This window comes from Erythranthe guttata, chromosome 11, assembly GCF_056151865.1.
Source record: "Erythranthe guttata isolate IM_541 chromosome 11, IM_541, whole genome shotgun sequence".
NCBI classification, from domain to species: domain Eukaryota; kingdom Viridiplantae; phylum Streptophyta; class Magnoliopsida; order Lamiales; family Phrymaceae; genus Erythranthe; species Erythranthe guttata.
Genome location: NC_142543.1, coordinates 2204154 through 2231010, shown reverse-complemented (window position 1 = coordinate 2231010; position 26857 = coordinate 2204154). Strand labels below are relative to the sequence as shown.

The following is a 26857-nucleotide window of genomic DNA, read 5'->3' as shown; positions in this document are numbered from 1 at the left end:
TGGAATATTATCACTTTTGTACCCGTTTTATCCCATTCAAACTCTACATTATGAAGCAAGATGATCATAATATGTGATTTTTAGCTTGTATATATCAGTTTGTGGTGCATCGGAAACTGTATTTTTTACACAAAAAGAGTACAAACTAGAGCACATTTCACGGAATCTAGATGACTATGTTGAATTTGGCACCATAAAGGTGGAGGTCTTAGAAAAAATCATAGTGAGGGGGATAGATGTAATTATCCAAACAAGAGGGGGGTTTTTGTAATTTGACCATACCTCAGGGGGTGTTTGTAATTTACCCTATTTTGAAAAACGACCTTGAAACTATTTTTGTTAGATCTACAAATGCTCCATTTAATAAACGTTTGATCAGGTAAATCGAAAAACCAAAAAAAAAAAAAAAAAAAAAATTCAAAAGCCAAAAATTTGTAAAATATATAAATAAATAAATAAGATAAGATAAGATAATGGGTCGATGGTGCTCCTTTCTAGGCCCAATATGTCAAGATGCTTGTAAAGGCCCAAGTCCAAAAGTACTATATTTATTTCTTACGTTAAAAAATGCCTTAAATTCCAAGGCAAATGACCAAAATGCCCTGATGGTGTGTAAATGCGGCGAGTACACCCCTATTCGAAGAGCAAAGACTGCAAAGTGGTGTTGATCTTGTCATCTTGGGAATGTCTAAATTACCCCTAGACTAATATAAGACGGGAAATGAAACCGCCCAAGTTGGGCGTGGATCGTACTTGTGCACGTCCAATCTGAGCGTATAAACTGTTTGTGAGCGCCTGTTTGGTCGTGAGCCCCCGTTTCGAAACCAATGGAACGAAAGGAAACAAATTTTATCTCATTGTAATGTGTACCCCGAATCCCGATCTCTCATTTTCTTTTGTATGAGTTTCTGGACGATATATAATATAAAAATTTGAGAGATTTTTTTTCCTTAAAGAGATGGAGAATGGGTAGAGTGTAAATTATTACGAACCGTGTTTGTAAATATGGAACGATAATGATCAAGTCCCTTTCTTTATCGATACAACGTTGGCTGGACCGGGTACTTCACATAGGCAATAAACCCGAGCAAGTTGAATCAAAAATTCAAAATCGGGACTTATAAACTATTATACGAGTGTGTAAGTTTACCTAGTGCACCTACATTGTTGGCTGCGGATTCCTTCATTAAAAAAAAAAATCAGGACTTATGTTGAATCAAGTTTAATTATTTCAATTGCACCAAACGGTCAAAATAGTTACCATAGACTTCAACACGTTTTTTTTTTCAAGTACAACAAATAAATTCACAATAATTGAATTAGCTAAGATAAAATAATACAAAGACAACCAAATCAAAACACCCTATTCAACATAGGCCATGGACCAATTCATAAGATGTATGTTAAAAAAAAAAAAAAAATAGCATATTGTCCACATCATGTGGGCTAACAAAAAATTCAAAATTTTCTTTACCAAATACAAAATTGTAGGCCACCACTAAATAAATTTATTTATTTATTTTTTATTTTTTTCCTTTCTTTGCAGTGGGCTACACACACTAAAGGTGGGCTGCGTGGCCACGAAATTAAAACCCAAACCCAAATATTCGCTTGTGCGCGTGCGCGTGTGTGTGTGTGTGAGAGAAGAAGAAGTGGTAAAAAGGAAAACACGCAGTAACACACCGCGAAACACACGCACACTAAAACACCCACCCATAAATTGGACCTCAAAGTCCATTATCCAATTCGGTTTAATTTAATTTTGGTACGCCCCTCTTTTATTTCTTTTGTTTTTCTTAACCCCAACAATAATAATAAACCAAACCCCAAAACATAGGTCCAATTTCAAAAGCCCAATTCTATCTTTCTCTCTCCTCGCCTCCGAACCCTCTCTCTCTCTCTCTCTCCTCGAAACCCTAGATCTGGGAGCTGCAAATCGCCGGTGATCGCCGGGAATCGCCTGCGCCGCCTCGGATTCGAACGAAGAACCGGTTTTTATCATCTGTTTCTCTCCGGAACTGTCGCTTTTGCCGGTACGAAAATTTTGAGATTTGGTTACGAGTATTTTTTTTTTTGAATTTCTTCTCTTTGGTTCTTCTTATTTATCAATGATCTATTTCTCTTGCTGGTTAATTTATATTTGATTGAAATTTTCTACTTAGTTCGTGAATTCAGCGTGTAAATTTTGATTTGGTTATCCCTTGGTTTATCATAAGTATGGGGTCTGCAGATCTACGTCGGATCTCATGTTTTGGTTGATCAAGTTTGCTTCTTTTAAACTTTACAATACTCTGTGCTTGTTTTTGGTTTTATTTGGTAAATTAGAGTCCAATTATGATTTAAAATTAAAATTTTACTTTTTTATAGCTTATGCCTGTTCAATTTAGTAGATCTGCTTAATATTAATGTTCGTGGATCTTCGTTCTGTTCAAATTTCTGGAGGAGCGTTTGATTTAAAATATGGGCTGGGAATATATAATTTTTGAAGCCCATGGTTGGAAGAAAAAAGCTAAATCTGTGTTGACTCGTTTTTGTGGTGTCTTTCTTGTTTTTCGGTACCTGGTAGATTGAATATATGTCTAATATGGTCTTTTTACTCATTTGTGTATATGTGATAGTATGAGGGACTTATGTGTGTGTATTTGATGGTATGGTGGGGATTTTTATATGATGTGTCTATGTGATGGTGATATTTTATATTTTATAACATCGTGTTACTTTGGTTGGCTTAGTGACCTGTGAGCCCAGGTGGGACCGGGTTGTCTGAATTAATTATTGTAGTGAAAATTTGTTTTCTCAAAATCATAAATGGGTATACGAGTGCTGGGTAGAGATGAAGTCCAGATTTGATGGGTTGGACCCATATCTACTGGCCCATTATGTGGTTTAGGTTTAATTCATCGCCAACAGAACTTCAGTTCTGCTTTTACTTTGTCACTATAAATAGTTAAATACCATGAATGTGGAATGGAAAATATTGACTGCTGTTCCAGACGAGCAACTAGTTTGATTTTAGCTAAATCTGAAGGCTTTCTGAAAGTTTAATGCATGGAATTTTTGGTTACTGCTTGGGTTGTTCACTAGTTGCTAATATTTGTTTTCATAATGGAGCATCAGTTGGCCAAATTTGTTGAAAAGTTCATGATAAGACTATGATTAGTTATCCCATAATCATTCATCTTGCTGTATTCTCTTTTTCATTATAGTTTAATCTTTCGTTAAAAGAATTCATTGTGATTGATCCGTTGCATCTTTATTGAATTTCACATCCTTCTTTGTTGTGTTTTCATATTCGCAATCTCAGGTTACACATTGTCAAGGCATGTATATTTATCCTTTCGACCGCACTTGCTGCCAGTCTGCTTCTGATGGATTTTTTTTTCTTCCTTTATGTGATGCTGTTTTTTATTAGAAATGTGATGGTTAAGTAAAAAGAATCCTGATTCCGATTATCAGCAGTCAACATTGGTTCATGTTAAAGTAACTATATATATATATATATATATATATATATATATATATATATATATATATATATATATATATATATATATATATATATATAATTCTTTTGGACTTGTTGGTAAAGTCTGATGTGATGTGACTTTATTTTATTCCAGGCATGTTGAGCTTGGTGATATCTGTGTTCGTATCACTACCTTCCTTGTCGATGATTATTATTACTATCTATTGTTTTGATTTGATTGTTCGATCTCTGTAATTAAACTGTACCTGTTGATGTCTTGTATATTACAGAAACGATTAAACAAATCTAGTACCTATCTCTGGAGATGGAGTTGGAAAACCCTAATGAGATCATGAACAACGAACTTGTACCGATGGAGGAGACACAGCCGATCGAGTCAGACTTGCAACTCGACATTATAGACACTGAGCCCAACCACTACGAGATGGCCCCACCAGACATCACCGAGCAGCCGCCCACCAAGCGCCGCAAGAAGAAGTCCATCGTGTGGGAACACTTCACCATCGAAACAGTCGGTGCAGGGTGCAGGAGAGCCTGCTGCAAGCAATGCAAGCAGTCATTCGCCTACAGCACAGGTTCCAAAGTAGCTGGAACGAGCCATCTCAAGCGCCACATTGCGAAGGGTACTTGCCCGGTGGTCCTGCGCAACCAGGAAAAGAATCAACAGCTGGCCAACAGCCCTTATAGCGCACCCTCAAAGTTGAGCATCTTCTCCGAGACGCCAAAGAGGCGGTACAGAACAGCCAGCGTGCCTCTAGTCTCGTTCGATGCTGACCGCTGCAGGCGAGAGATTTCCAGGATGATTATCATGCACGATTACCCGCTCCACATGGTGGAGCACCCTGGCTTTCTGGCGTTTGTCCAGAATCTGCAGCCTCGTTTCGATATGGTGAGCTTCAACACTGTGCAGGGGGATATTGTGGCCACTTACCTCAGGGAGAAACAGAGCATCCTGAAGGTGGTTGAAGGGATGCCTGGGCGAATATGCCTTACGCTGGATTTATGGTCCTCGTCTCAGAGTACTGGCTATGTGTTTGTGAGTGGGCAGTTCATCGACAGTGACTGGAAAATGCACCGGAAGCTCCTGAACGTGATCAGGCAGCCTTATCCTGAATCCGACACTGCTTTTAGCCACTCTGTTTCTGCTTGCCTCTCCGATTGGGGTATGGACGGCAAGTTAATCTCTGTAACAATCAATCAACCGCTGAGCGAAGCTTCAGTTGACAATCTGAGGGCTTTGCTCTCTGTCAAGAACCCACTTTTGCTCGACGGGCAGTTGTTGGTTGGGGGTTGCCTTGCTCATTCTTTAAGCACCATTGTCCAAGACGGGTTGGCTTTTGCGCAGGGGGCAGTCAAGAAAGTCAGAGACAGCGTCAAGTATGTGAAAACTTCGGAATCGCTCGAGGAGAAGTTTAATGAGATCAAACAGACGCACCAAGTGCCTAGCTCTAAGAAGCTTGAAATTGATGACCAAACTCGGTGGAACACAACCTATGAAATGCTGTCGTCTGCATTGGAACTGAAGAAAGTCTTCACCAAATTGGGCGAGTCTGACCCAGATTACAAAGACCCCCCTTCAGAACAGGATTGGAGTCAGATACAGACTCTGTGTCAAACCTTGAAGCAACTCTTCGACATTGCCAATATTTTGACTGTACCACCTACAACGAAAACAATAGCGGTTTTCCACGAAGTGTGGAAGGTCCAGCTGGACCTTGCCCGTTCTGCGAATAATAAGGAAAATGATTTTCTCAGCGGGATGACAAAGTCCATGTACGAAAATTTCGACAAGTACTGGAAGAGCACGTGCTACATTCTTGCTATTGCTGTTGTAATGGACCCACGGTTCAAAATGAAGCTCGTTCAATTCACTTTCGTGAAAATCTACGGTGAAGAACGTGCAGCCTCGTTCATTAAAATAGTGGATGAAGGGATACATGAGCTTTTCCACGAGTATCTTTCTTTTCCGATGCATTCTACGCATGATTCTTCTTACGGTGAGGATGAGAATGGGCAGTCGGTCAAGATTGAAGATTCTGAAGGGATGGATAGCAATGGAGGTCTTTCGGATTTCGATGCTTATATAATGGAGACGACCAGCCAGCTGTCGAAGACTGAGCTGGACCAGTATTTGGAGGAGTCGCTCTTGCCACGCGTGCATGATTTCGATGTGGTGGGGTGGTGGAAGCTGAATAGGATCAAGTACCCTACTCTTTCGAAGATGGCTCGAGATGTTTTGTCTGTGCCGGTTTGTACCGTGCCTGGGAATATGGTGTTCGATACTGTACGGAGGGAGATGGATAGTTACAGGTCCTCTTTGAGGTCGGAGACCGTCGAGGCTCTTATATGTGCTAAGGACTGGCTTCAGCCGGAGAAGCTGGAAGGTCCGGCGCCCGTTATCAAAATGGAAATTCCGATTTAGTTTTTTTTTTTTTTTTTTTTTTTTTTAAATATGGTGTTTTGTTTAGAACTATTTGGTAGGATAGTAGAGATGTACTATTTTCTTTTTAGATTGGCTGGGACTGTGTTTGCATCATATGATTCTATCTCCGAGAACTCTATTGTACAATACTATTGAACATTTACTAGATTTAATTCACAATGAAATTTATATTCTTGGTATTTAAATTACCAAAAGAACCCCTTGTGTTAAGGTTAAATTACAAAAAGAACCCCTCATTTTCCCGTTATTACATCTACTCCCCTTTTATAATGGTGGATTTAATCAATTTACAAACTGCATGGGGGTTGGATGTAATTTCTCAAACATGAGGGTTTGTTAAGTAAATAGATTTTCCCTGAGGGAGGTGGTTGTAATTTACTCTAAATTAAACTATGACAAAATAATACGGCAAAAGTCCCTCCAATTTCAAAATATATCTTATACCTTCCCCTAAAGCCCAAAATCCTCTATCAAAAGCCCAATCGACTGCAAATTCTGTTTTCCCAATTGACTGCAGATTCTCTCCACCAATCTTCGTTGCTTTCCGATGAAGCCGGCGCAGTTTCTCCCCTCCGGCGCCGGTCCCATTGCCTAGGTAATTTACCCTTAAAGTTTATGTGTGAAGTGTTCGTTCTGATTCTATGCGCATATATGGAATAGTGTATTCAATCGAAGTTTTTGTATCAGATTTTTTTTCTTTTTAATTTGTTTTTGCTGTTATCCAATTCATAGTTACTTCGATTTTATCCAATTCATAATGAATTTTGGTTCGGTTAGGTTAGGTTAGGTTATACAGAATGTCGATTCTTAAATTCTTCCGCACTTTAACTTAGGGATGATGCTTTGGCAGCCTGATTGAGAAGAGAATTTATTTTTTTAGTTTACGTAGAAACGAAGAACTGTTAGAAGGTGATGGATCTCAAGGCGTTCAAGTTAGACATTGATGAGCTCATCATTCAGTTTGCTGAGGTATTATTATTCACATATAATTTTTTTTTTTTTTCTCTCTCTTTTTTTTTGAATTTTGATGTAGATTCTGGTAATCGTTTTCAGTCTTGGTAATTCATGTTTATTGCATGTAGTTTGATTCGACTGCTTTTGGTGAATTCAAGAGAGTGTGGCTATCGAGGAAGTTCTCGTATATTTTCGAGGCCAGCCCTTCCACTAACCAAGGTTTTTTTATGCAGTCATTGTATGCGCATTCCATTGGTAAGTTATGTAAGTCGTTAGTTCGTTAATCGTCGTTTATGTATTTTATAAGTCATGTGGTGATGTCTCCAAGCTTGTTGATGTATTTAATAGTGCAGTTTACATTCTTTTCGAGCACTTTTTTCACATTTAAATTTGAAGTTAATCTCAATTATATTTACCGTTGCGTGGATAATTTTGCACATTCGAAAAGACTTCCATTATTTCGATGTGTTAAGATGCACCGTAATCCTTTTTTTACAGTTTCATTTCCTCTTAGTTTTAACTTATATGAGGTATTTTTCTGATTGTAGGATACATGGTTTCAGCCGGTTCTCTCTCAAGTAGATTGGGTGGGCTGTATTGTTTGTACTCTCTGTACGAAACTCAATCCTTCAAGCCACCTTTCAAAATATATTTGTCTCTCGGTGAGTATTCCACTGATTTATTTTCTTGTATGCTCGATCTTGAATTTGATGTCAGGTCCTACTCGATCTAGTATCTATACTTGGTCTCTGCATTCACATGGTAGCTGTTAATGCTCAGATTTTATCATGCTTCTAGGGGGACTCAATTTGGCCTGTCCTAATTTTTTATCAAAGTAATAACTTCTCTATTTTGGCAGAACAATATCGAATATAATGGTATGGTTTGAAAGATGGGACTTCGCTTACTTCATTCAAGGTGGGTTTCCTGAAACTAAATAAAAAAATGTCAGGGAGATATACATGTACAGTTCTCTTTATAAGTGAAATGATCTATAAAAACAGTATACATTTTGCATATAACCTGTAATGGCTGACTTCCGGAGTTTCTTTACGGTCTAGACAAAAGTCAAAACAATTCACTAGTGCTAATGGCTATACTAACAGAGTAGGTAAACATATATATATATACACTTGACAAAATACTCTCTGCAATAAAAAATAAAATAAAAAAGAATTCAATACATTTGACTGAAAAATGATCATGATTTGACGAAATTAAATTAACTCATGGTATTGCTAGACTTCCTTAACACGAGACGACATGGTACATGAAGGCAACGTACTTAAAGCCTCTTACGAATCTGTTAGTAGATAACAATTCCAGCGTAATAATAGTGAAAAAAGATGACATTGGAAAAGATCGCTAGATTACCGCCATCTAACTTTGTTGTAAGTTTCTCAAATGTTGTCAATTTGTGTTTGTATGCTCTTTTCACTGCCATGCAACCAACTGTTTGTCAACCGTTTGCAAAGTAATGATTGGGTGTGAAATGTTTGTAATTGAGATACAGGAATCTTTTATTTATACGTCCAGTTCATCAGCACTTATATGATTGAAATCGGAGTTGCAACTTATATGTGGAAAATGAAATTATCGCTTTGTCTTCTAAAACACTTATGTTTCTTGTCCTTTTGCAGGAGAGCTGAGACAGCTTAAGAAGCTTGCAATTGATGCAAAGACAACGGGTGTGAAAGTAGTTTCTGCTTTACTGAAGACTATGCTTGAAAAGAACATGTTTCTTTTTGGTTGTGTGGGTGTAAACGAAGGCTCTGCAACTGAGAGAGTAAACGAACTCACAGATATACAGAATGCGCGAATCCATACAGCATATAATAAGTAAGTCCCAATCTCTTCAAACTTGTCCATTTTCATCACTTGGATGTATCTCACGATACCATTTTGACTCAACAGGTTGTTTGCTAATTCTCGGTTGGAGCACTTCATCCACATGGACATGGTGAGTTTCACGATTTTATCGATGAGGACCTTTTGCTGGAAGTTTCAATCGGCAATTTTGAATGAAAAAACTAATTTTTCTTTTCTTTTTTTCCTCTCTTCTGCCATAAGGGTGTGGAGCTTGGTGTTGATTTGGTCAAAAAAATGTCATCTGATTATGCAGCTGCCAAAGAGCTCGCCATCAAAGGTATCTTGATGAAAAACCTTCTGTTACTAACAAACTACTCGTACCGTTCTAATTGTTGACCTTCGGTAACTTTCACTAGTATCGTTGTTCGGTAAAAGATGCCAAGAGGATATAATGCATGCAGATAGATAAATGTTAATCCTGGATTCTTGTCCAGTTTTATCTTTACAATAACAACTTATCAAATTAATTGAATTTATATGTGTTCCCCAAAAACCTCCGATTCATTTCACTTAGTTAAAATGTTTACCGAATTCTCGTGCTATTGAAGATGCGGGACAAGTTATAGACGTCGAAAATATAAAGCATATAGCAGAAAATAGGAGACTGATTGGAGATACGATGGAGAAGACTGCTGCGGATTGGAATTCACAGAAGGAATTGTTCTACGAACAAACGGGATTTAGCCATCTTCGTGGTGTTGCACCTCCAAACCAGGAACCGAACGATTCTGAGCAACCGCAAACTGAGGAATCTGAAGAGCATGAAAACGATGACATCTTTGGTAAGGAGTTAGAATCTTTGCTATTTCAACGATAGATCAATTTGATTGATTAGAAGCTGCCTATCTTCGGGAAGAAGATGCATAGTTTAAAATCTTTTAGTTGTGAGAACACTTATTAAATTCACATATCTGCTGTTTGTTTGTTTCTTGCTAGGAATTCTTTTTCCCCTTTCAACCGAGCTTTTACATAGATATCATAATTGTCATAGGGAATTTCTTTTTGTTAAATTGCAATTTGCCCCCTTGACTATAGGGCCATGTCATGAGTAGCCCTGCTAAAGTGCTAACACCACCAACTATGTATTTTAGCCCCTAATATTAAGGGTCCGCAAGTAATTAGAAAAGTAGTCCAGATTATAGTTACACATGGTGAAATACACGGGTTAGATCTTTAGTCTTTACCATTCATATAGACACAAATACACACACACACAAACACACACATTGGTGTGTGTAAATAAATAGTAAAAATCTACCTGGTGTAACCTTACAGAAGGTGTACTAAGAAATAGCCGAGGGTGCTTCTTTATTACTTAAAACATAACATTAGCTAATTCAAACAACATAAAACGACACTCATAATTCCACAAATGTTGTGGTATACATCTAACATTATTTTTGTATTACACGAGGGTCCAAGCGATTTTGGGTTTTCGATTTCTGAGCACATATGGGACTAATAGTCTACCGTCTACAATGTCGAAACCCCCCGACCATAGGAGTATATTCTTTATCCTCTTCTAATATACCCTCGTCATATGCTCAAATCAAATCTTAGCCATTAAATGTGGTGATAACAATCTTCACAATTCAATCTCAATCTTGTGAACTCTCTGTTCCTCCGAAGGCATCTCGAGCAACTCCAGAGTCACCAAACCCGAAGCCGAATTGTATTCAAAGTCAACACTAGCGGACCCCACCGAACACTTGCTCGGCTTGGCGGACAAGTAAGCACCGAAACGGCCACACCCCTTTACCTCCAACCAAACGCCCCCCGATGGCGTGACATCGTCGTACTGGAGCCCTTCGATCGCTCCACCGCCGTTGATCATGTCAACAAGTCCAAATGGGGCGAATTTAATGAGCCCTTGGTTTAGTGCTTTGATTGGTGTGACTGTGAAGACCTCGTGCTCGAGGACCTTGAGAGAAATGGGCATGGCTACGTTGAGAGGCAGAACGGTAATTTCACGGTTGATGTGGGAGAATAGGGCGACTTCCCCGTTCCAGTTAGGGTCTTGGGCGGTGTCTGAAATGTTGTGGACGTCTTTGCCCCTGACGTGGCCTGTGATTGCTTCGGATTTAGTCTGGTGGAAAGTGTTCTTCCTCTCGACGCTGTTCCATGCTGCGCCTTGGCAGTTGTACACTCCGAGTACTCCGGTGTGCTTGTTCATGTTCCATATCTTCAACAGACTGATATACATAATCAATAACATGTATTAGACATGAAATCGAAAGCAATTGTGTAATAAATCAAGAAAATTTAATTAAAAAAGAAAAAAAGGGACCGAATTCTCACCTAACACCATCACGGGCAGGGTCGGAGAATAGGCAATCCTTAGTGGGGCGACCCGGCAAAAGAGCCCGGAGAATGGTACCGTCAGGAAGAACAAGCTTCCTCAGAAGTTCAAAGTTGTGCTTTCCAGGTTTATCACTGTTGCATACAAACTCCCCGTTAGTGATAAAATCCAAACATTAATCGAATCGAAAATGCATTATGTCCAAGAGACGCCAAATTACGTGAGATCATTACCTAACATAGACAGGTCCACCGCTAAGAGCCCTAGCGGATCCATGGTACTCAGCCGCCGGATGTAGAGAATGGAACATGTCCCAATCGGGCAACATGATCTCTCCAAGAAACACACTGTTGTACGCAACCGAAGCAATGTGGATCGTGTGCGACACTGGATCCCGCGGGTAGAAATCGTCGGACGCTCTCACGATAGCAGTCTGTTTCGAGCTGTTTCACCCAATCAAGAAACGTATAAGATAATCAAATTTAACCAACACCAGAGTGTTCATATATATCAATCTATTCTAACAAAATAGTTAATCGAAAAAAATTAGATTGAGATTAGTAAATCATCTTACCAATAAAGCGATTCGAGATTGTGGCTCATGCAAGCAATGCATCCATTGTCTGGGAAATTCCTCGCAACCGAAGCATCGAGCGCCTGATGGTACTGCCTAGTCAGCTCAACGCCGCCGCCAAGGCCCCCGCCGAGGGTCTCCAATATACACTGCACATCCACCTTCACCCCATCAATCCCGGCACTCGCCAAATAGCTATGCAGCTCGTTGTAGAACTTGTACACGTTCCTCGGGTTCACCAAACCCAAACCCTGGAGCGCGATCGCATCTGTTTTCCAACCCGGTTCGTTTTCGAGCACACCCTTGGACAGTTTCGGGTACTGCATAGCCGATTCATACTCCTCCATTTCCTTAACACCGGGTTTCACACCGCCCCAGTAGCCGGTAATCGCGTGCCACACGTACACGTATTTCAACCCGTGTTTCTCTTTAGCTATGGTGGCTATGTTCTTGATTCCAACAGACGGGTCTTCTTTTTTCTGGAATTTTTCGTTTTCCTTGATGCCCGTTAGCCTCAAAAGCTGCGGCTGCCCTGGTTCCTGATTTTCCTGATTTTCTTGCTCTTGTTGTTTCTTGTGTTCGTCGGAGCCGACAGATTGCCATCCGTCGTCGATGATGACGAACTTAGGCGGGGTGCCGCCGGATTGGAGGCTTTCTAATCCGGCCTCCACCCCCTCTTGGGTGACCTCTTGGTAGAATGCGTCCCACGTGCACCACCCGAAGTAGTCGACTATTCCAGGGAGTTTCTTCTCGTTGCGGAGGCGGAAGTTTCCGAGGTGGAGTTTCACGGCTTTGATGGCTTCGTAGATGGTGCCGAACGGGTCGGATCCGGCGCTGATGTAGACCGCGTGTGTGAAGGATGACCCGACCGTTTGCGGGTCGCCGCTCTCAAGGCAGAGCTGGAGCTCGTCGCGATCGTTGCCCTGGAGGCAGGCTTTGAACGGACCTTCGATTAAGGGGAGGAACACGGTGTAGATGATGCCGTTTTCTTCGTCGCCGGCGAGATCTGATTCGAGCTGGGAGCCTTCCTTAGATTCGACGAGGAGGAACTGTGTTTCGAGTGGGATGTCACGACCTTTGTCGCCCATTTTCTGAGCCATCCACCATAGCTTGAAGCGGAAGCATGAGAGGAAGCGGACGTCGCGGAGTGTGCCGAGGGAGACGACGTGGTTGCTGGCGTCGCCGTCGAAGACGGCGCCGAGGAACACCCCCTCGACGGGCCCCGCCGCCGCGCCGGAGGTGGCGATGACGTTGTCCGGGACGTTTGTGAGAATTGTCCGCTCCTTCACGATGAGCTTCTTCTCTGCGATCCGCACTGCTGGCTTGATCGTCATTGCTGCTGATTTACTCTCTGCTTCACTACTCTGTTGATTCAAATTACGAAACCTAATTATTCAAATTCAAAAAAAAAAAAAAAAAAAAATAGATCTGCCAAACTTCAAAATTGAAAAATTGAATCCGTACCTTATAAGCAACAATGTAATTAGGGCAAAAAGAAGAAGAAGAAGAAGAAGAAGGATTGGGAGAAATGAAATTGAACGGAAATTTGTTGTTCTTAATTAAAGGAAGAGAACGCAGTTGGAGAGAAGTGGATGAAAGAAATGAGTTGAGAAATGGGGTATTTATAGTTGCGAAAGCAAGTGGTAGTGTTCGTGAACTGTGAATTGAGAGAGAAGGTACCACCACCATGATTGATTAATGGTGGTGGTGTGCCTTTCTCTCTCTAGACTTTCTCTCTCCTCTGTATCTTGTTTGGGATTGGACGAAGAAATCAAAAATATAAAAAATGTTTAATCCAACGGTGGAAAATAGGGGTTGCCTCTTGATTTCGTCGACGCACCAACTACCGATCAAGCTGCCACGTCGGATCCACGCAATGCCAGCACCTTTTTCTAACTACCTCCTCCTTTGTTTTTTGTTTTCTTTTTCTTTTACTCATAAATTGCGTCACGAAATTGACAAATAAATGAATTAATTAATTAAATGGAAAATTCAATACTACTCTTTCTATTTTTGATGCATGCTTTCCATTTTTTTTATATTTTTATGTTTGCCACGAAACAAATTGTATAAATAAACAATATATATATATATACATATATATATTTTGGATGATTAAAATATATTATTAAATTAATATTTGGTTGTTGAAAAATACAAATTGACTGGGGCAATCAATGATGTCTATGCAATTTAAAGACAAATTAGACCAACCTAGGACACGTGTTTCACGCAGAGTGGACAGTGAATTAATGGGGTGTTATAAATTATTGATCTGCTGATGTGTTTCCACATCGGTTTTTTGGTATCGACAAAAAAAAAAATAGTCTATTTTTGTATTATACTACTAATTAAAATTCATGGTGTATAATTCAGCATGTAGTTTATTTCATTGTGGATAGAATTCCTTGCTCGATGACTCAATTGTTATGATGCACGGAAAGTTCTATACGCATGTGCTTCAGTGTTTCGGAAATTAAACCGCCATGACACTTGTCTGAAATATTACGTGGCCATCTAAGTAAATATTTAAAAGTTTTGGGTACGTTTTTAATATTAATCAAAAAATAAAAACGCGTTTTCCGTTCAAAAATATCTTAAATCTTACGTCTTTTTTTCACTTCTACTTATAGTTATGTTTTAATATGTTTTGTAGATGATAATTTCGTTCTAAAATAAATTTATATGCTCCGAATGTGATTTGTGGAATGATAATTCCGACTGGAAATTGTGAATTATATATAATTTGTAGATACGAATATGTAATTGACGATATGCACATAAGTTAAACGTTATAATATTTTTTGGAAATTATAAATGTACTCCTATATTTTTAATATTTACACATTTCCCTACATTCTTGTATCCTGCTTTTTGGAAAATGAGATTTCTCCGTGTCCCATTTTCCCGTCGCCGTGTCGGCGTTTTCGTATCCATGCTGCATAGGTCAATTGTCTTGTTAAGTTATGGGGAGTTGATAAATACATAAGATTTTTTTAGTAAAAATAGGACATTTTATATTTATATTAGCTATTAAAAAATAAAAAATAAAAAACCTAATCAAACCCATCCCCATCTTATTTTTTCCATTCTTTTATTTTTGTAAATAATCAGAAGATGTGGCATAGTGAGAGACACGTGGCAGATAGTAGGGTTGGTACACGTGGATCCAGCTAAGATTAAGGCCATCCGGCGGCTGGTATTTACTGATTTAGTTGTGATTAAGTAATTAATTAGGTCAATCATGGTTGATGGGCAATTTGATAATATAATCAAAGTTGAGGTGTATATAAAAAATAAAAATTGGTGCAATCAAGAATTTGTTGTGCACAAGTGGAGAATTCCCACCGCCGTTTGAATTACTTTTTATAATTCCAAATTATCATCTTTTGATTGTTAGGTCAATTAGGTATTTGTTTGCTCATAATTTATCCTAAATCCAATCCATAGTGAATAGTTTTATCAAGGTCCATTAATTTAGACAATTGAAATAAGCTAATTAAGAATGTGTTTGGTTAAACTTGTAAGCTCATAAAAAAACTTAAAAATTCTTTGAAAGTATTTCGTAATTTTTTTAGGGTAAATTACAAACACCCCCTGAGGTATGGTCAAATTACAAAAATCCCCTCTTGTTTGGATAATTACATCTACCCCCCTCCACTATGATTTTTTCTTACACACTCCACCCTTATGGTGCCAAATTCAACATAATCATCTAGATTCCGTGAAATTTGCTCTAGTTTGTACTCGTTTTGTGTAAAAATACAGTTTCCGATGCACCAAAAACTGATATATATACAAGCTAAAAATCACATATTATGATCATCTTGCTTCATAATATATAGTTTGAATGAGATAAAAAGGGTACAAAAGTGATAATATTCCATATAATCTCGAAGATTTCACTAAATTTGAGGAGTTGAGGGGGTGGTTGTAATTATCCAAAGAAGAGGGGTGTTTTTGTAATTTGACCATACCTCGGGGGGTGTTTGTAATTTACCCTTTTTTTATAAAAGATCTAAAAATTTTGAAAAATTAATTATGAAAATAAGACTTAACAATTTATCAATCCTTAAATCAGTTTATCAAATGTAAATGTTTATCAACTTTTTAAAATAAGCTTGAAACGGGCCCTAAGTTTATTATTATGAATCTGATATTTTGTTTTTTCTACTATTATAGATGATGATTTCGTGTACGAAATATTTATATATAAGCCAATGATTGGATTAGTAAAATGCAATCCAAATAGTGAAAAATAAATACTAGATTAAATAGTTTACTTAATTTATAATTTGACTTTGTTTGGTGTCTACTAATCCTTATTGTTGCCTATATTTCTTTCAACAATATTATTTATTGGACTTCCCACTCTTTAATAATATAATCGAGTTTTCATTAAATTATTTATCATTAATTTAACTAATTTTATTTTAGGAATCAAATGGTTCCTTTATTCGATTGGAATAAAAATACTTAATTTTGAATTTCAAATTACATTGCCTTGTATTTTTTTTAAATAATTAAGGTTCCGACATAGATTCGATTAAGAAGATAATCTCGAATAATACGAGGTAATTAATTAATTGTATCACATGACCCTTCGGCCATCCAAGATATAATTTCAAATAAATAATACTAATAATTAGTGTGGAAAAGGGACCACGTTAGTAGTAATCACAATCATTAAGAGCAGTAGACGTGGTACATTTTACTTTCAATCAACATTATTATTACTAGTCAAAAACAAGCAATTACTTTTGTGGAATATTTTAATGTAATTTTTATTATTGCACTTGCTTTTTTTCTTTCCCTTTATAAAGCTATTAAGACACTTGTTTGATTATAATTGGTTGGAATTAACTAAATAATTTGTCCTTATTTTGGTTAATTTTTTTTTGGAGTACATATAGAAAGTATGAGTCAAAGACGAGTTATTATCTACACAGGCAGGGATACAAAAACGACGACTCGAAAGTTTGGGAAAAATATGTAAATATTAAAAGTATAGGGTATATTTATAAATATGGTAAGTGAATATATTTATATATAACTTTTTATTTATATTAAATTTTTTATATGTATTTTCATACAAATATATTTAAAATAAATTTTACTTAACTATCAATTAATTTTACTAAATTAAATTTTCACCAATTATGACTGTATTTATTTTATGTAAAAAAAAAAAAGAAAAAGAATTAAATAGTAATCGGTGGCAGACAAGTTGGTCCATGTTCATCATGTATTCATGTTCTACGTTTCCTAAATTAATATAGGGACAATTGCATGTGGTGAGCTGTATCAAAATTGAACTGTCACTTTGTTGAATTAAGTAACCAATAGAAATACATTGTGTGATTTCCAATCATCGATCTACACATAATAATACACACTTATGTGTATGTGAATTTTAGTGAGTAGTTATTTATATAAATCAATGGTTCAAAACTACTCGATGTGTTACACCAAGTGTAGCATCTCATAGATCTGATTCATCGACTTATATATATATATATATATATATATATATATATATATATATATATATATATATATATATATATATATATATATACAAATTACGGCCACCCCTGAATTATGATCAAATTACGAAAACCCCCTTATATTTGAGTAATACAGCCACTCCCCCTCAACTATGTATTATCTTACGAAAAAACCCGCCCAGAGGTAAATTTAGAGATGTTAAATCGGTAAAACTGAACCAAAGTTTCGGTACACCAACATTTCATACAGTTAACCGAACTGAATATACGATTTGGTTCGATAAATAATCGAATTACATAAATTTTATGTAAAAATATTTAAAAGGGGAGGGGTGGCTGTAATTATCAAAACAAGAGGGGTTTTTTCGTAATTTGACCATATCTCAGAGGGTTGGCCGTAATTTGACCTATTTTTTTATTTTTTTATTTGATATATCATTGATTTAAACACATTTGGTAATTGTTGATATAAACATTGACTATATCCAACCAAAATTAATATATATATATATATAATTTTCACTTTTTAAGTATTATTTTATTAGAAGACATCCAAAAAACCAAACACGCGCCAATTTAATTGTTTAGTATTTTCTTTTTATGCAATCCAATTTGAAAAGGATTACATATAAGGACAATATATGTAAGTTGTAACACACTAAAAGCGTGTCGACGTAATAAAAGTGTTTATAGCCATCTTTAGGAGAGAAGAAAAGTTTGTTTAAAATCGCCATCACACTTAAAAACGTGCTTTTATACTTTCTTGTACGTCTCCATACAAGACTTTTTTTTCAACTCTTGGCTGTCTAAATTGGAATAATTTAGGAATATTATTATTTATTGTAGATATAATTGGTAAAATATTGACCTTGTTTTCAATGCCCTAGTTCTTTTTAAATAAGGTTTTCATAAATACTCGATTATTTATGAATTAATTGCCGTGTAAAATTACGACGAAAAGCCAATAAAATGCATACGTGTGTACACATTTGTCTGTGGGAATAATATTCGAGATAATTTAGATACAATAAATGTAAAACCGAAAAAATAAATTTAGTAGTTAATCGAAACTTCGAGAATATGACTAGTGTAAAACAATTAAAATTAAATCTAATCTTTAAGGAAAAAAAGATAGCTATATTTTTCATTAAACTAATGGCATTGGGCTTTTTAAATTTTGTTAGTTTAATTTGGATTGGCAATTAAGCCCGATATTAAATGAAAGTCCGAAAAAAATACATGAGACGAATATGAGCCTATAACAGTAAAGTCTGATTGAATATGAATTTGAACCTATAATAATGAGGCCCGATAATACATGAGCTTGAGTCAACCTAAATCAGACTCACATGGCCGATTGTCAGCCCTATTCGGAATTAACATTTTGAACGAATTTTTTTTTTTTTGGAAATAAAGTTAGGAATTTGAATTTGAAAGGAAAAAAAAAGGGATCGAAATTTCTTTAATTGTTATGCATATAATTGTAAAAAGAAATATAATATGTTATCATATTTATAGGTGTAAACACATTATGGTATATAATCTATACAAGACAAACGAATGAGATCGTGATTGATGATTCACACAAGAACTTAATGTTAAATTGTTGATCACTTGATCTATCATGTGACCTTATTCAGAAAAAAAAAATCAGAAATAATCAAATTAATAAATATTAGCCAACCACGTATGTACTAATTTGTGGTATTTCAAGAAAAAATCCAAAAAATGGTGGTGCCATCTGTAGAACTTACGTATAATTTCAAATCATAAATTGCGACTTTTTTCATGAAATATCGTACGTGTGTGATGGGATGTGATAATATCGTTTCGTTTATAATAATACCGTTTTTACTTCAAATATAATTTGACCACCTTTGATACTGTCTGTAATTGACAAAATTCAAAGTACGGAGTTTATAGTTCTTTGAGTTAATTTTCTAATCAAACTTGAATCGTCGAAGTTGGATGCTGGGTTAGAAATATATGAATGAATCAGTAAACATTGCCAAGATTATGATAATTTGAGTTATCTAATATTCAGAACGTAACTCATTCATGCATAACCTTGTCAATCTGACATCCAATTTACATGATTTAAGTTGGATTAAAATATTCGAAATCGCGTTCAAAATCAAAATTGTATTAGTGAATTTGAAAAAAAAAAAAAAGAGAAAACATTTACAATAATAATAATTAAAAAAAATGCAATTGGTCAGGCTGATAAAACGACAGCGGATCGAATATAATTCAGAATATACAGCTGCGGACAATGGGATATGGACACGTATGCGGTATTCCCAACACTTGAGGGAAAGTATCCACTGCTGCGGATCTCCACACGTGATATGCTTTTGTCTCATTATATTCAGACATGTGCCCCCGTGCTTTAGGACATTGTACTTTTCACTCTTTTTTCACATTCTGACAAAATGTCACGTCTTTTCCCAACTCACGAGGTACCACCATTACCAAAAAAAGAAAAAAAAAAACAGTTTCCAATTTTTTTTTATTTTTTAAATTAAATTGAAAATTGAAAATTAGTATATGGTATTGATGGGCCAATTTAAATAAATCAATTGGATACAATTTTTAAACGCTAGGTCCAAATAAGTATCGGAATAATGGGCCAAGGCCCGTTTTTAGAGAGAGAAAATAAGTAGAGTGAGAAACTCACAAACTCAGAAACCCCTTTGTTTCCCTCTCGATTTTTGGCGCGAACAGGACTCACAGAAATTAGGGCTTTGAATCGGTAGCCAGAAATTATTATCGTTGGTCAGAAATGGCGGATTTCGGAGAGCGGATTGAGGAAATTAAAGTGATTATATCGTCGAAGGACAAAGCATTGGCTTACGCCGAGCTTCTGCAGTTGCAGGAAATCTCAGCCGTTGAATCTTCTGCCTTGGGTACACTCGCCGATTCATCTCATGCTATCCTTTCGTTTGTTGTTGCGGATATCCATGATAACGAAGAAGAAATGTGTGTATTTCTTTCCCTTTACTTCTTACATATTTTTTGGTTTCCGTTTCCAGCTTAATCGATGAAAATGTTACTTAGTTTCTGAAAAGAAAATGGATGGGTTGTAATTTATATCTGTTATCAGAGCTTCTCAGGCGTTGAAGTGCTTGGGTTTCATGATTTACCACCCTACCGTCGTGGCTTCCATCAGAGGTAGTGTTGCAATCACTGTGTGTGTTTTGTGTGTGTGTCTGTGTGTTAGTGTTTGTGTGCGTGTGTTTTTGTGTGCGCGAGTGTGTGTGTGTGTGTGTGTGTGTGTGTGTGTGTGTTGTGTGTGTGTGTGTGTGTGTGTGTGTGTGTGTGTGTGTATGTGTGTGTGTGAGAACTTCACACAAATTCCTTGGTTGGCTTTTATGTAGGGGCATCTACCTGTCTTGCCTCTTTTTTGTGTACCTCACTTTATTTATTGTGTTTGTCACTATATTTGATTCTAATTTAGTATCTGCAGATATCCCATGATATTTGTACGAATAATGGGATAAAGTGTCAATTTAAACAAAATGAACTCCACCGTGACCTTTCTAGGTATACGAGCTTTTCCTGGTAGATACTTAGGAGGTCTTGGTTGTCACTTTTATACGAGTCGAGGGATATATATGGAGACAATAACATGTGTTGGTGTGTGCATTTAGTTCTTTAGAAGCTAATTCCTTCCCCTGAACTAAGTTACCATATCTCGTATGACACGTGTGTGTGTGTGCACAACAAACACGTGCATAGGTATTGTTGTTTGCATGCTTGGATACAAAATACGGAACATAAAGCAACCTTGAAAGATGCTTATACACTAGGTTCTATTACGAGGTTGATGTTTTTTTTATGCTACATAGGTGATTGTGCTGATGCAATAATTGAATCACTGGAGAAGGTCATTACGACAACTAAAATCAAGGTTGGCGATACTTTCCCAAAATATATTGGGGTTATGGTATTTCGTTAAGAGGTTATTTACGAGCTTTTGCTTTGTTGTTGCAGTCTGTTTGTAATTTAGGTGTGTGGTGTATATCGATCCAACAATTCAGTTCATCGTTTCTGGCTCCACATTTACAGTCTTTGCTGAGGGCAGTTACCCATGCCCTTGATAACCCAATCGGGTCGCTTTCAATAACATTCGAGGCAATGCAGGTGCTTGTTCATTTCATCTAACGTCACAAGATTATGTTGTAATTCGCAATTTTGCAAAATTCACGTGTTAACCTGCTTGAACACATAAAGTTTGACAAGTAAAGAATATAGTAAAAACTCCACTGGCTTGGATCTTCATTTAATCACTTACTTGAATAATGCCTGTCTTATTTTCTATTGCTCTCGTGGAGGTATTATGCATGCTTTCAAGGCCGTTTGTCCCCTAATTATAATCTCTGTTTTCTGCCATGACAGGCTGTCGAAAAGTTGGCTTGTACATTAACTGAACATATGAGAAGCATGGCAAGTTTGTGGACTCCGCCGATTTACAGAAGGCTTGTCAGTCTTGATAAAAGGGACAGAGATATATCTGAGAGATGTTTGCTGAAGATTATGCCCATAATTCGTCCTCCGCCAATTACTCTCGCCAAGGTGAAACACGTTATAATTTTCCTTCAGTTCATCCATTGGTTTAGTTTGCTTTTTTTTTTTTTTCCCTTTATGTTTAAAGTCTTTTAAACAAAGGAGAATACGTCCACTTTTGATATAAATATATGTACAATGTTCTCTTATTGCAATAACCGGTAATACAAAGTAGAAGGCTGCTTAAACATATTCCCTCAGAATGTTGGGCTTTTCTTAATTGAGATTTCCCTTCAATTTAAAAGTGCTTTCCTGCTGTGTCTTGGATTTTTACATCAATATATTTCCCCTCTTCATATAAATTCTTCTTTTGAATTTGCAACTTTGCCTCGTTGTGTTTATTTATTTAATTTCTTGAGATATTGGACGGAGTTCACTGTGGTGACCCACATGATGTAAAAACATGCCATATTTGATGTGTCTTAATCAGGCACTTGCTGAAGATATGAAGAAAAAATTGCTCGTGGCTATGAAGGAGCTACTGGACAAAGGGATGAAGATTCCCTGTTTGCAAGCATGGGGGTGGTTCATTCGCCTTCTTGGACCATACGCAATTAAGAATAAGCATTTGGTTAATGAGATGTTAAAAGTTCTCGAACAGACGTTCTCAGACTTTGACTCACAAGTTCAGATTGCATCGCTGGTATTCTATTCAATTATATTGAGCTATTAGATGTTTAGTTTAAGGTTGCCTTTTAAATAAACAAACGAGAGTAATGATTAGAGGAAGTTATTGGTATTCGTATTATTTGCAGGTCGCATGGCAAGGTCTGATTGATGTTTTAATCGAGCCCGAAGTTGAAGGGAGCCTCAACAATTTCGCTAAGCGACACGATGTTCAAGTGTTGAGCACATCCGAGTCGAACAACACTCAGTGCGAAACTGACAGACACACAAAAAGAATTAAGCTTATTATGGAACCCATCATAGGAATCATGTCAAGTAAATGTGATGTTTCCGTCCGTGCGTCCTGCTTGAGTGTATGGTCTTATTTATTACATAAACTCGGAGCTTCTGTCAGCTCTCAGACAGTAATTAAAAATGTCTGGGAGCCCATTATTGAAGGTGTCTTCCGAACTGGGCCAGACAAACAGAGCATCTGGTTATGGAATTTCTGTCAGGACCTTTTTGATATTCTGATTTTGGGAAGAAATAATACCATAGGTGGTGATGTGGCATTTGGGAAGTGCTCAGTGAAGCACTATCCAATAAACTGTTCTCCTTGGAGCCTATGCCAGCTGGACTTCTTCATCAAAATGATATCCGTACTCGTTAATCATGAGTCGAATAATTCCACCGCGACACCTGAATTCAGAAGGCTGGCAAGTGATGCTGCTCTAAGGTTATTTGGATCTCTTCTGGAAACAGTGCAAAGAGCTCTACGATGTGTGTCCACTACTTACGACGATGTTATTCGTTGTTTGAATACTATATTCAGGTTTCTTACGAACATGTGTGAAAATAGCAAGCGTTATTGTCTTCACACATGCCTCGAATTTCTAAAGGTGGCGACGGAGAGATTAGAACCCTCCGTTCTGGAATCTCCTCTTTACAAGGTGGCCTTAGAGAATACGTTCATTAAAAATTTAGAAAGTGGTAATGAGATTAGATGTGTGACATTGCCCGGTATCTGCTTAGTGGATTTTGAGGAAACCGTTCTTCCAGTAGTGTATTTGAGTAATCTCTATTTCTACGTTGTCGTAAATTCATCTTTGAAGGCACACGAATCTGAGTCCGTATTGCAGCACATGCAAGGATATTTGAAGTATTTGTTATCTTCATATAATCCTGGGGAAGTTCTTCATGCATTTACTCATTTGCTGTATAAAAACACCGTGTTTAGTAGCTTACAGATTTGGGTTGTTTTAGTAAACTCTCTTAAAGAATGCATAGAAGGTAAACAAGATCAATCAATACAGAAAATGGTGAAAGACGACATTGGTTATTCTGTTGTATTGCATCTCCTATCGTATCCCTTTGCTTCATGGTCGTTCTGTCAGATGAACGTTGAGCTACAGATTATTGTCGAAGTATGGAAGTCGCTTTATGTATCTGTTGACCAAGCTTCACAATCTGCTCATTTGCCCGACAAGAGTTTCTCCGAAGATTTCTCCGCGATTCTGAATGGATGCATTGATCAATTTTCATCGGAAGTTGATACGGGAACTGAGCTTCAGCTGAAAGAAAGGAAATGCAGTGGTGGGTTTGTTCTACTTTCTGGAAAAATTGCCATGTGTGTCCTAAAGCAATTGGCTTTGAGAATAAAGTCTGACGGGCGGCATAATATAAATTGCGATGGCCGAAAATCCAATATCTTGAATAGCATGGCGTTAGCAGCTCGGTAAGCATGAACAATGTTAACATTTTATAATACGAAATTGCGTAATACTATAAGTTGCCTGAAAAGAAGTTTTGGATTCTGAAAGTAAAGGCGCTATATGTGTAGTCGTAGATTGAGAGACTAAATATTGTTGTGGCGTATCTTTTCTTGTCGTAGATTGATAAATCGATGCTATCAATTACAATATGTGCGATACTTTGCCAAGATTTTCTTATCGCATGAAGATCTTTGCAGGTTTTTGAAGCTGTTTTGGGCGAATAAAGAAAAAACCGACCCATCCCATCTCTCTGTGGCATCAAGGTATTCGTCACTGTCGACTTATTGTTTATCCCTTTTGAGAAATGTAGCATTAAAATTTGGCAACTCTTGATTTCAGATTTTTGTCGGAATTAGTCGACTTTGTTGGATGCCTTCGCCAGAAGGAAGACACTCTTATATTAATCGAGGTAAACTTTTTGTTCGCTGTATATTTTTTATGTTCTGTAAATCCAGAGTTGCTCATGTGAAAGCTAATATCCGATTTCTTGTTTCGCCAGACTATATCGAGTCCATTGCTCGAGTGGCTATCGGAAATGCATATTCTTGACAAGAACACAAGCTATCAACTTCAACTACTATGGACCGAAATGCTTAAAGCTCTGCAGAAAAATCGACCACCGACCGATTTCAACTCTTCGTTGCTCAAATTCCAACAGCCCCCTCTCGAGATAGCTCTAGACCACCCAAATCCAGCTATCTCTAATGCTACTATCAATTTCTGGAACTCAACTTACGGTGCACAAAACAAGTTAGACTTCCCCAAAACCCTAGCTCCTGTACTACACAAGCTGTCTATATGTGGGAAGATTAACATTTGCAGTGGCGATCGCTGTATAGAAGATATCGCGCAGACGTTTAAGGTGACGAATACGTTGAAGAGATGCTCGAAAAGAGTCGAAATTACGGGGGGTGCCGTAAATGTATTTGAAAAGATTGATTCGGGTTCGAAGAGGAAACGGCTGCATGAGCTGACGGAGCATCAGAAAGAAGTGAGACGAGCACAGCAAGGGCGGAATAGGGATTGCAGTGGGCATGGACCTGGTGTAAAGACATACACTGCCCTTGATTTTTCTCAAGGAAATGAAGAATCACAAGACAGCCCCAGATGTTAGAGATTCTGAGTCAATCTTGGAGATGATAAGAAAAGTTTGTAGATAGCTTAGAATCTTTTGCATATGTAAATAAATTTGTAACATCTGTTGTAGAGTACTTGCTGCATTATTCTGATATTTCGTAATATTATTTTCTACATACATATACATACAATCCGACACACTTTTCACATACGCGCGCAGCGGTAGGCCCGTTCCTGAGAATTCGGGGGCCCTAGGCGAGGTTTAAAGAACAACTGAAAACAGGGGCCCCTATTTGATAATTTTTTATTTTATTTTTTTATCAATGGTTTTCGAAATTGAATGTATTAAAAAAATATAAATAATATTTTCTAAAAATGATGAAATAAAAGATTATGGGGGTTTCGGGGATGCCCTCGAAATATTTTTTGAAATGTATGAATATTAAGTTGTTAAAAATGTGGAATAAATTTCAAAATTAACAATATAATTTGCTGGTTCACTTCCTCCCGTGACGTATAATCTTTATAGCAAATAGACTTTATAAATATTTATAAACTTGAATACACTAATGAATATTGATTCTTATTTACCAACCTTCATTAGGAGAGTTGGTACCTAGCCTTTACCAATAGGGTAAATGTCTAGGGTTCGAGTTCCCCCTTCCCCTACTTTCCCTTGTAATGGACTTGAATTTATTCAAAAAAAAATAAAAATATTGATTCTTATTTTAGAATAAAAATAAGTAATTACGATATTATAAATTTAATATTTAGGGGCCCCAAAGTTAGGAAAATTGCAAAAATATCTATTGATCATTTAGCTTAAATTTATTTTAGAACCGATGTTCCAAAATATTATCTATAATAAATTTTTAAAAATAAGTACTAATATATAAAGTGTAAATATAATAATTTGGGGGCCCCAAATTTTCGTAAAAATTCGGGGGCCCTAGGCGACCGCCTACTTCGCCTCCCCTCAGAACCGGCCCTCCGCAGCGCACACACATATACACATACTCCGACACCCTTTTTACACACATACATGCACATGAACACATATTTCTTCCATTTTGTTTTTACTTTTTGAATTTAGAATATATATATATATATATATATATATATATATATATATATATATATATATATATATATATATATATATATATATATATATATATATATATATATATATTATATGAATTTTTGATTTTTCGATTTGATTTTAGTTTTCGAAAATAATTCCAAAAATCCATCCTTTTTTTTTTCGAAAAAATATATTTATAGTATAAACACTCGTGTATTATCTTATGCTGCTAGCGAAAAGGAAATAAATTTTCGATGTCCATCGATTCTGAACCGAAAAATTCGATTTCGGAACAAGATTTTTCTTTCAAATTTAAAAAATTCCAGATTTCCGTTTTTTCTATATTTTTTTTTGGAATATAATTAAAATTAAATTTACACTTGAGAAATAGAAAACTATTTTTTTCCTTTTTCCAAAAGTACTAGTTTATTTAGGGTAAATTACGAAAACCACCCTGAATTATGAAAAACGCTCCCACCTATTCGTAATTATAAAAAAACCCCTGAGGTTTGTTTCCATCTTACACCAACCCTTCACGGATTTTTTTTTAATTCCAGGGAATAGACTTTACACAATTTCGTTATGACCTATTTAACACACATTTTCTGTTAAAAAACTA

General features: G+C 36.7%; 3 protein-coding genes and 1 non-coding gene across 6 annotated transcripts; 3 read left to right on the top strand and 1 right to left on the bottom strand.

Annotated features, from left to right (window-relative positions):
* Positions 1 to 1588: 1588 nt before the first annotated feature.
* DAYSLEEPER (BED zinc finger and hAT dimerization domain-containing protein DAYSLEEPER) lies at positions 1589 to 6115 on the top strand. Its single transcript, XM_012984880.2, has 2 exons — positions 1589 to 2033; positions 3757 to 6115. Exon 2 carries the CDS (start codon positions 3792 to 3794, stop codon positions 5907 to 5909), a length of 2118 nt encoding a protein of 705 aa, XP_012840334.2. The 5' UTR covers positions 1589 to 2033; positions 3757 to 3791; the 3' UTR covers positions 5910 to 6115.
* Positions 6116 to 6127: 12 nt separating this feature from the next.
* LOC105960681 (Small nuclear RNA activating complex (SNAPc), subunit SNAP43 protein) lies at positions 6128 to 11035 on the top strand. 2 transcript variants are annotated; one of them, XM_012984878.2, is made up of 8 exons: positions 6128 to 6525; positions 6811 to 6899; positions 7013 to 7139; positions 7433 to 7546; positions 8525 to 8723; positions 8799 to 8844; positions 8955 to 9030; positions 9302 to 11035. In XM_012984878.2, exons 2-8 carry the CDS (start codon positions 6843 to 6845, stop codon positions 9568 to 9570), a joined length of 888 nt encoding a protein of 295 aa, XP_012840332.2. In that variant the 5' UTR covers positions 6128 to 6525; positions 6811 to 6842; the 3' UTR covers positions 9571 to 11035. The 2 variants fall into 2 exon arrangements, with proteins under 2 accessions (XP_012840332.2, XP_088681261.1); XM_088825135.1 differs by having other exon boundaries at positions 6386 to 6525; positions 6764 to 6899.
* Positions 10035 to 13693, bottom strand: DIN10 (Raffinose synthase family protein). 2 transcript variants are annotated; one of them, XM_012984876.2, is made up of 5 exons: positions 13091 to 13693; positions 11627 to 12990; positions 11286 to 11495; positions 11052 to 11186; positions 10035 to 10945 (listed from the first exon to the last, which is right to left on the bottom strand). In XM_012984876.2, the coding sequence occupies exons 1-5, from the start codon at positions 13313 to 13315 to the stop codon at positions 10339 to 10341; spliced, it is 2541 nt and encodes an 846-aa protein (XP_012840330.2). In that variant the 5' UTR covers positions 13316 to 13693; the 3' UTR covers positions 10035 to 10338. The 2 variants fall into 2 exon arrangements, with proteins under 2 accessions (XP_012840330.2, XP_088681260.1); XM_088825134.1 differs by having other exon boundaries at positions 11627 to 13012; positions 13091 to 13371.
* A 6013-nt stretch (positions 13694 to 19706) lies between these two features.
* Positions 19707 to 25336, top strand: LOC105960679 (uncharacterized). Its single transcript, XR_016034235.1, has 10 exons — positions 19707 to 20112; positions 20237 to 20304; positions 20982 to 21043; positions 21127 to 21276; positions 21532 to 21708; positions 22130 to 22342; positions 22455 to 24040; positions 24275 to 24340; positions 24417 to 24486; positions 24577 to 25336. It is a non-coding gene; the product is annotated as an uncharacterized LOC105960679 (transcript).
* The last annotated feature ends 1521 nt before the right edge of the window (positions 25337 to 26857 follow it).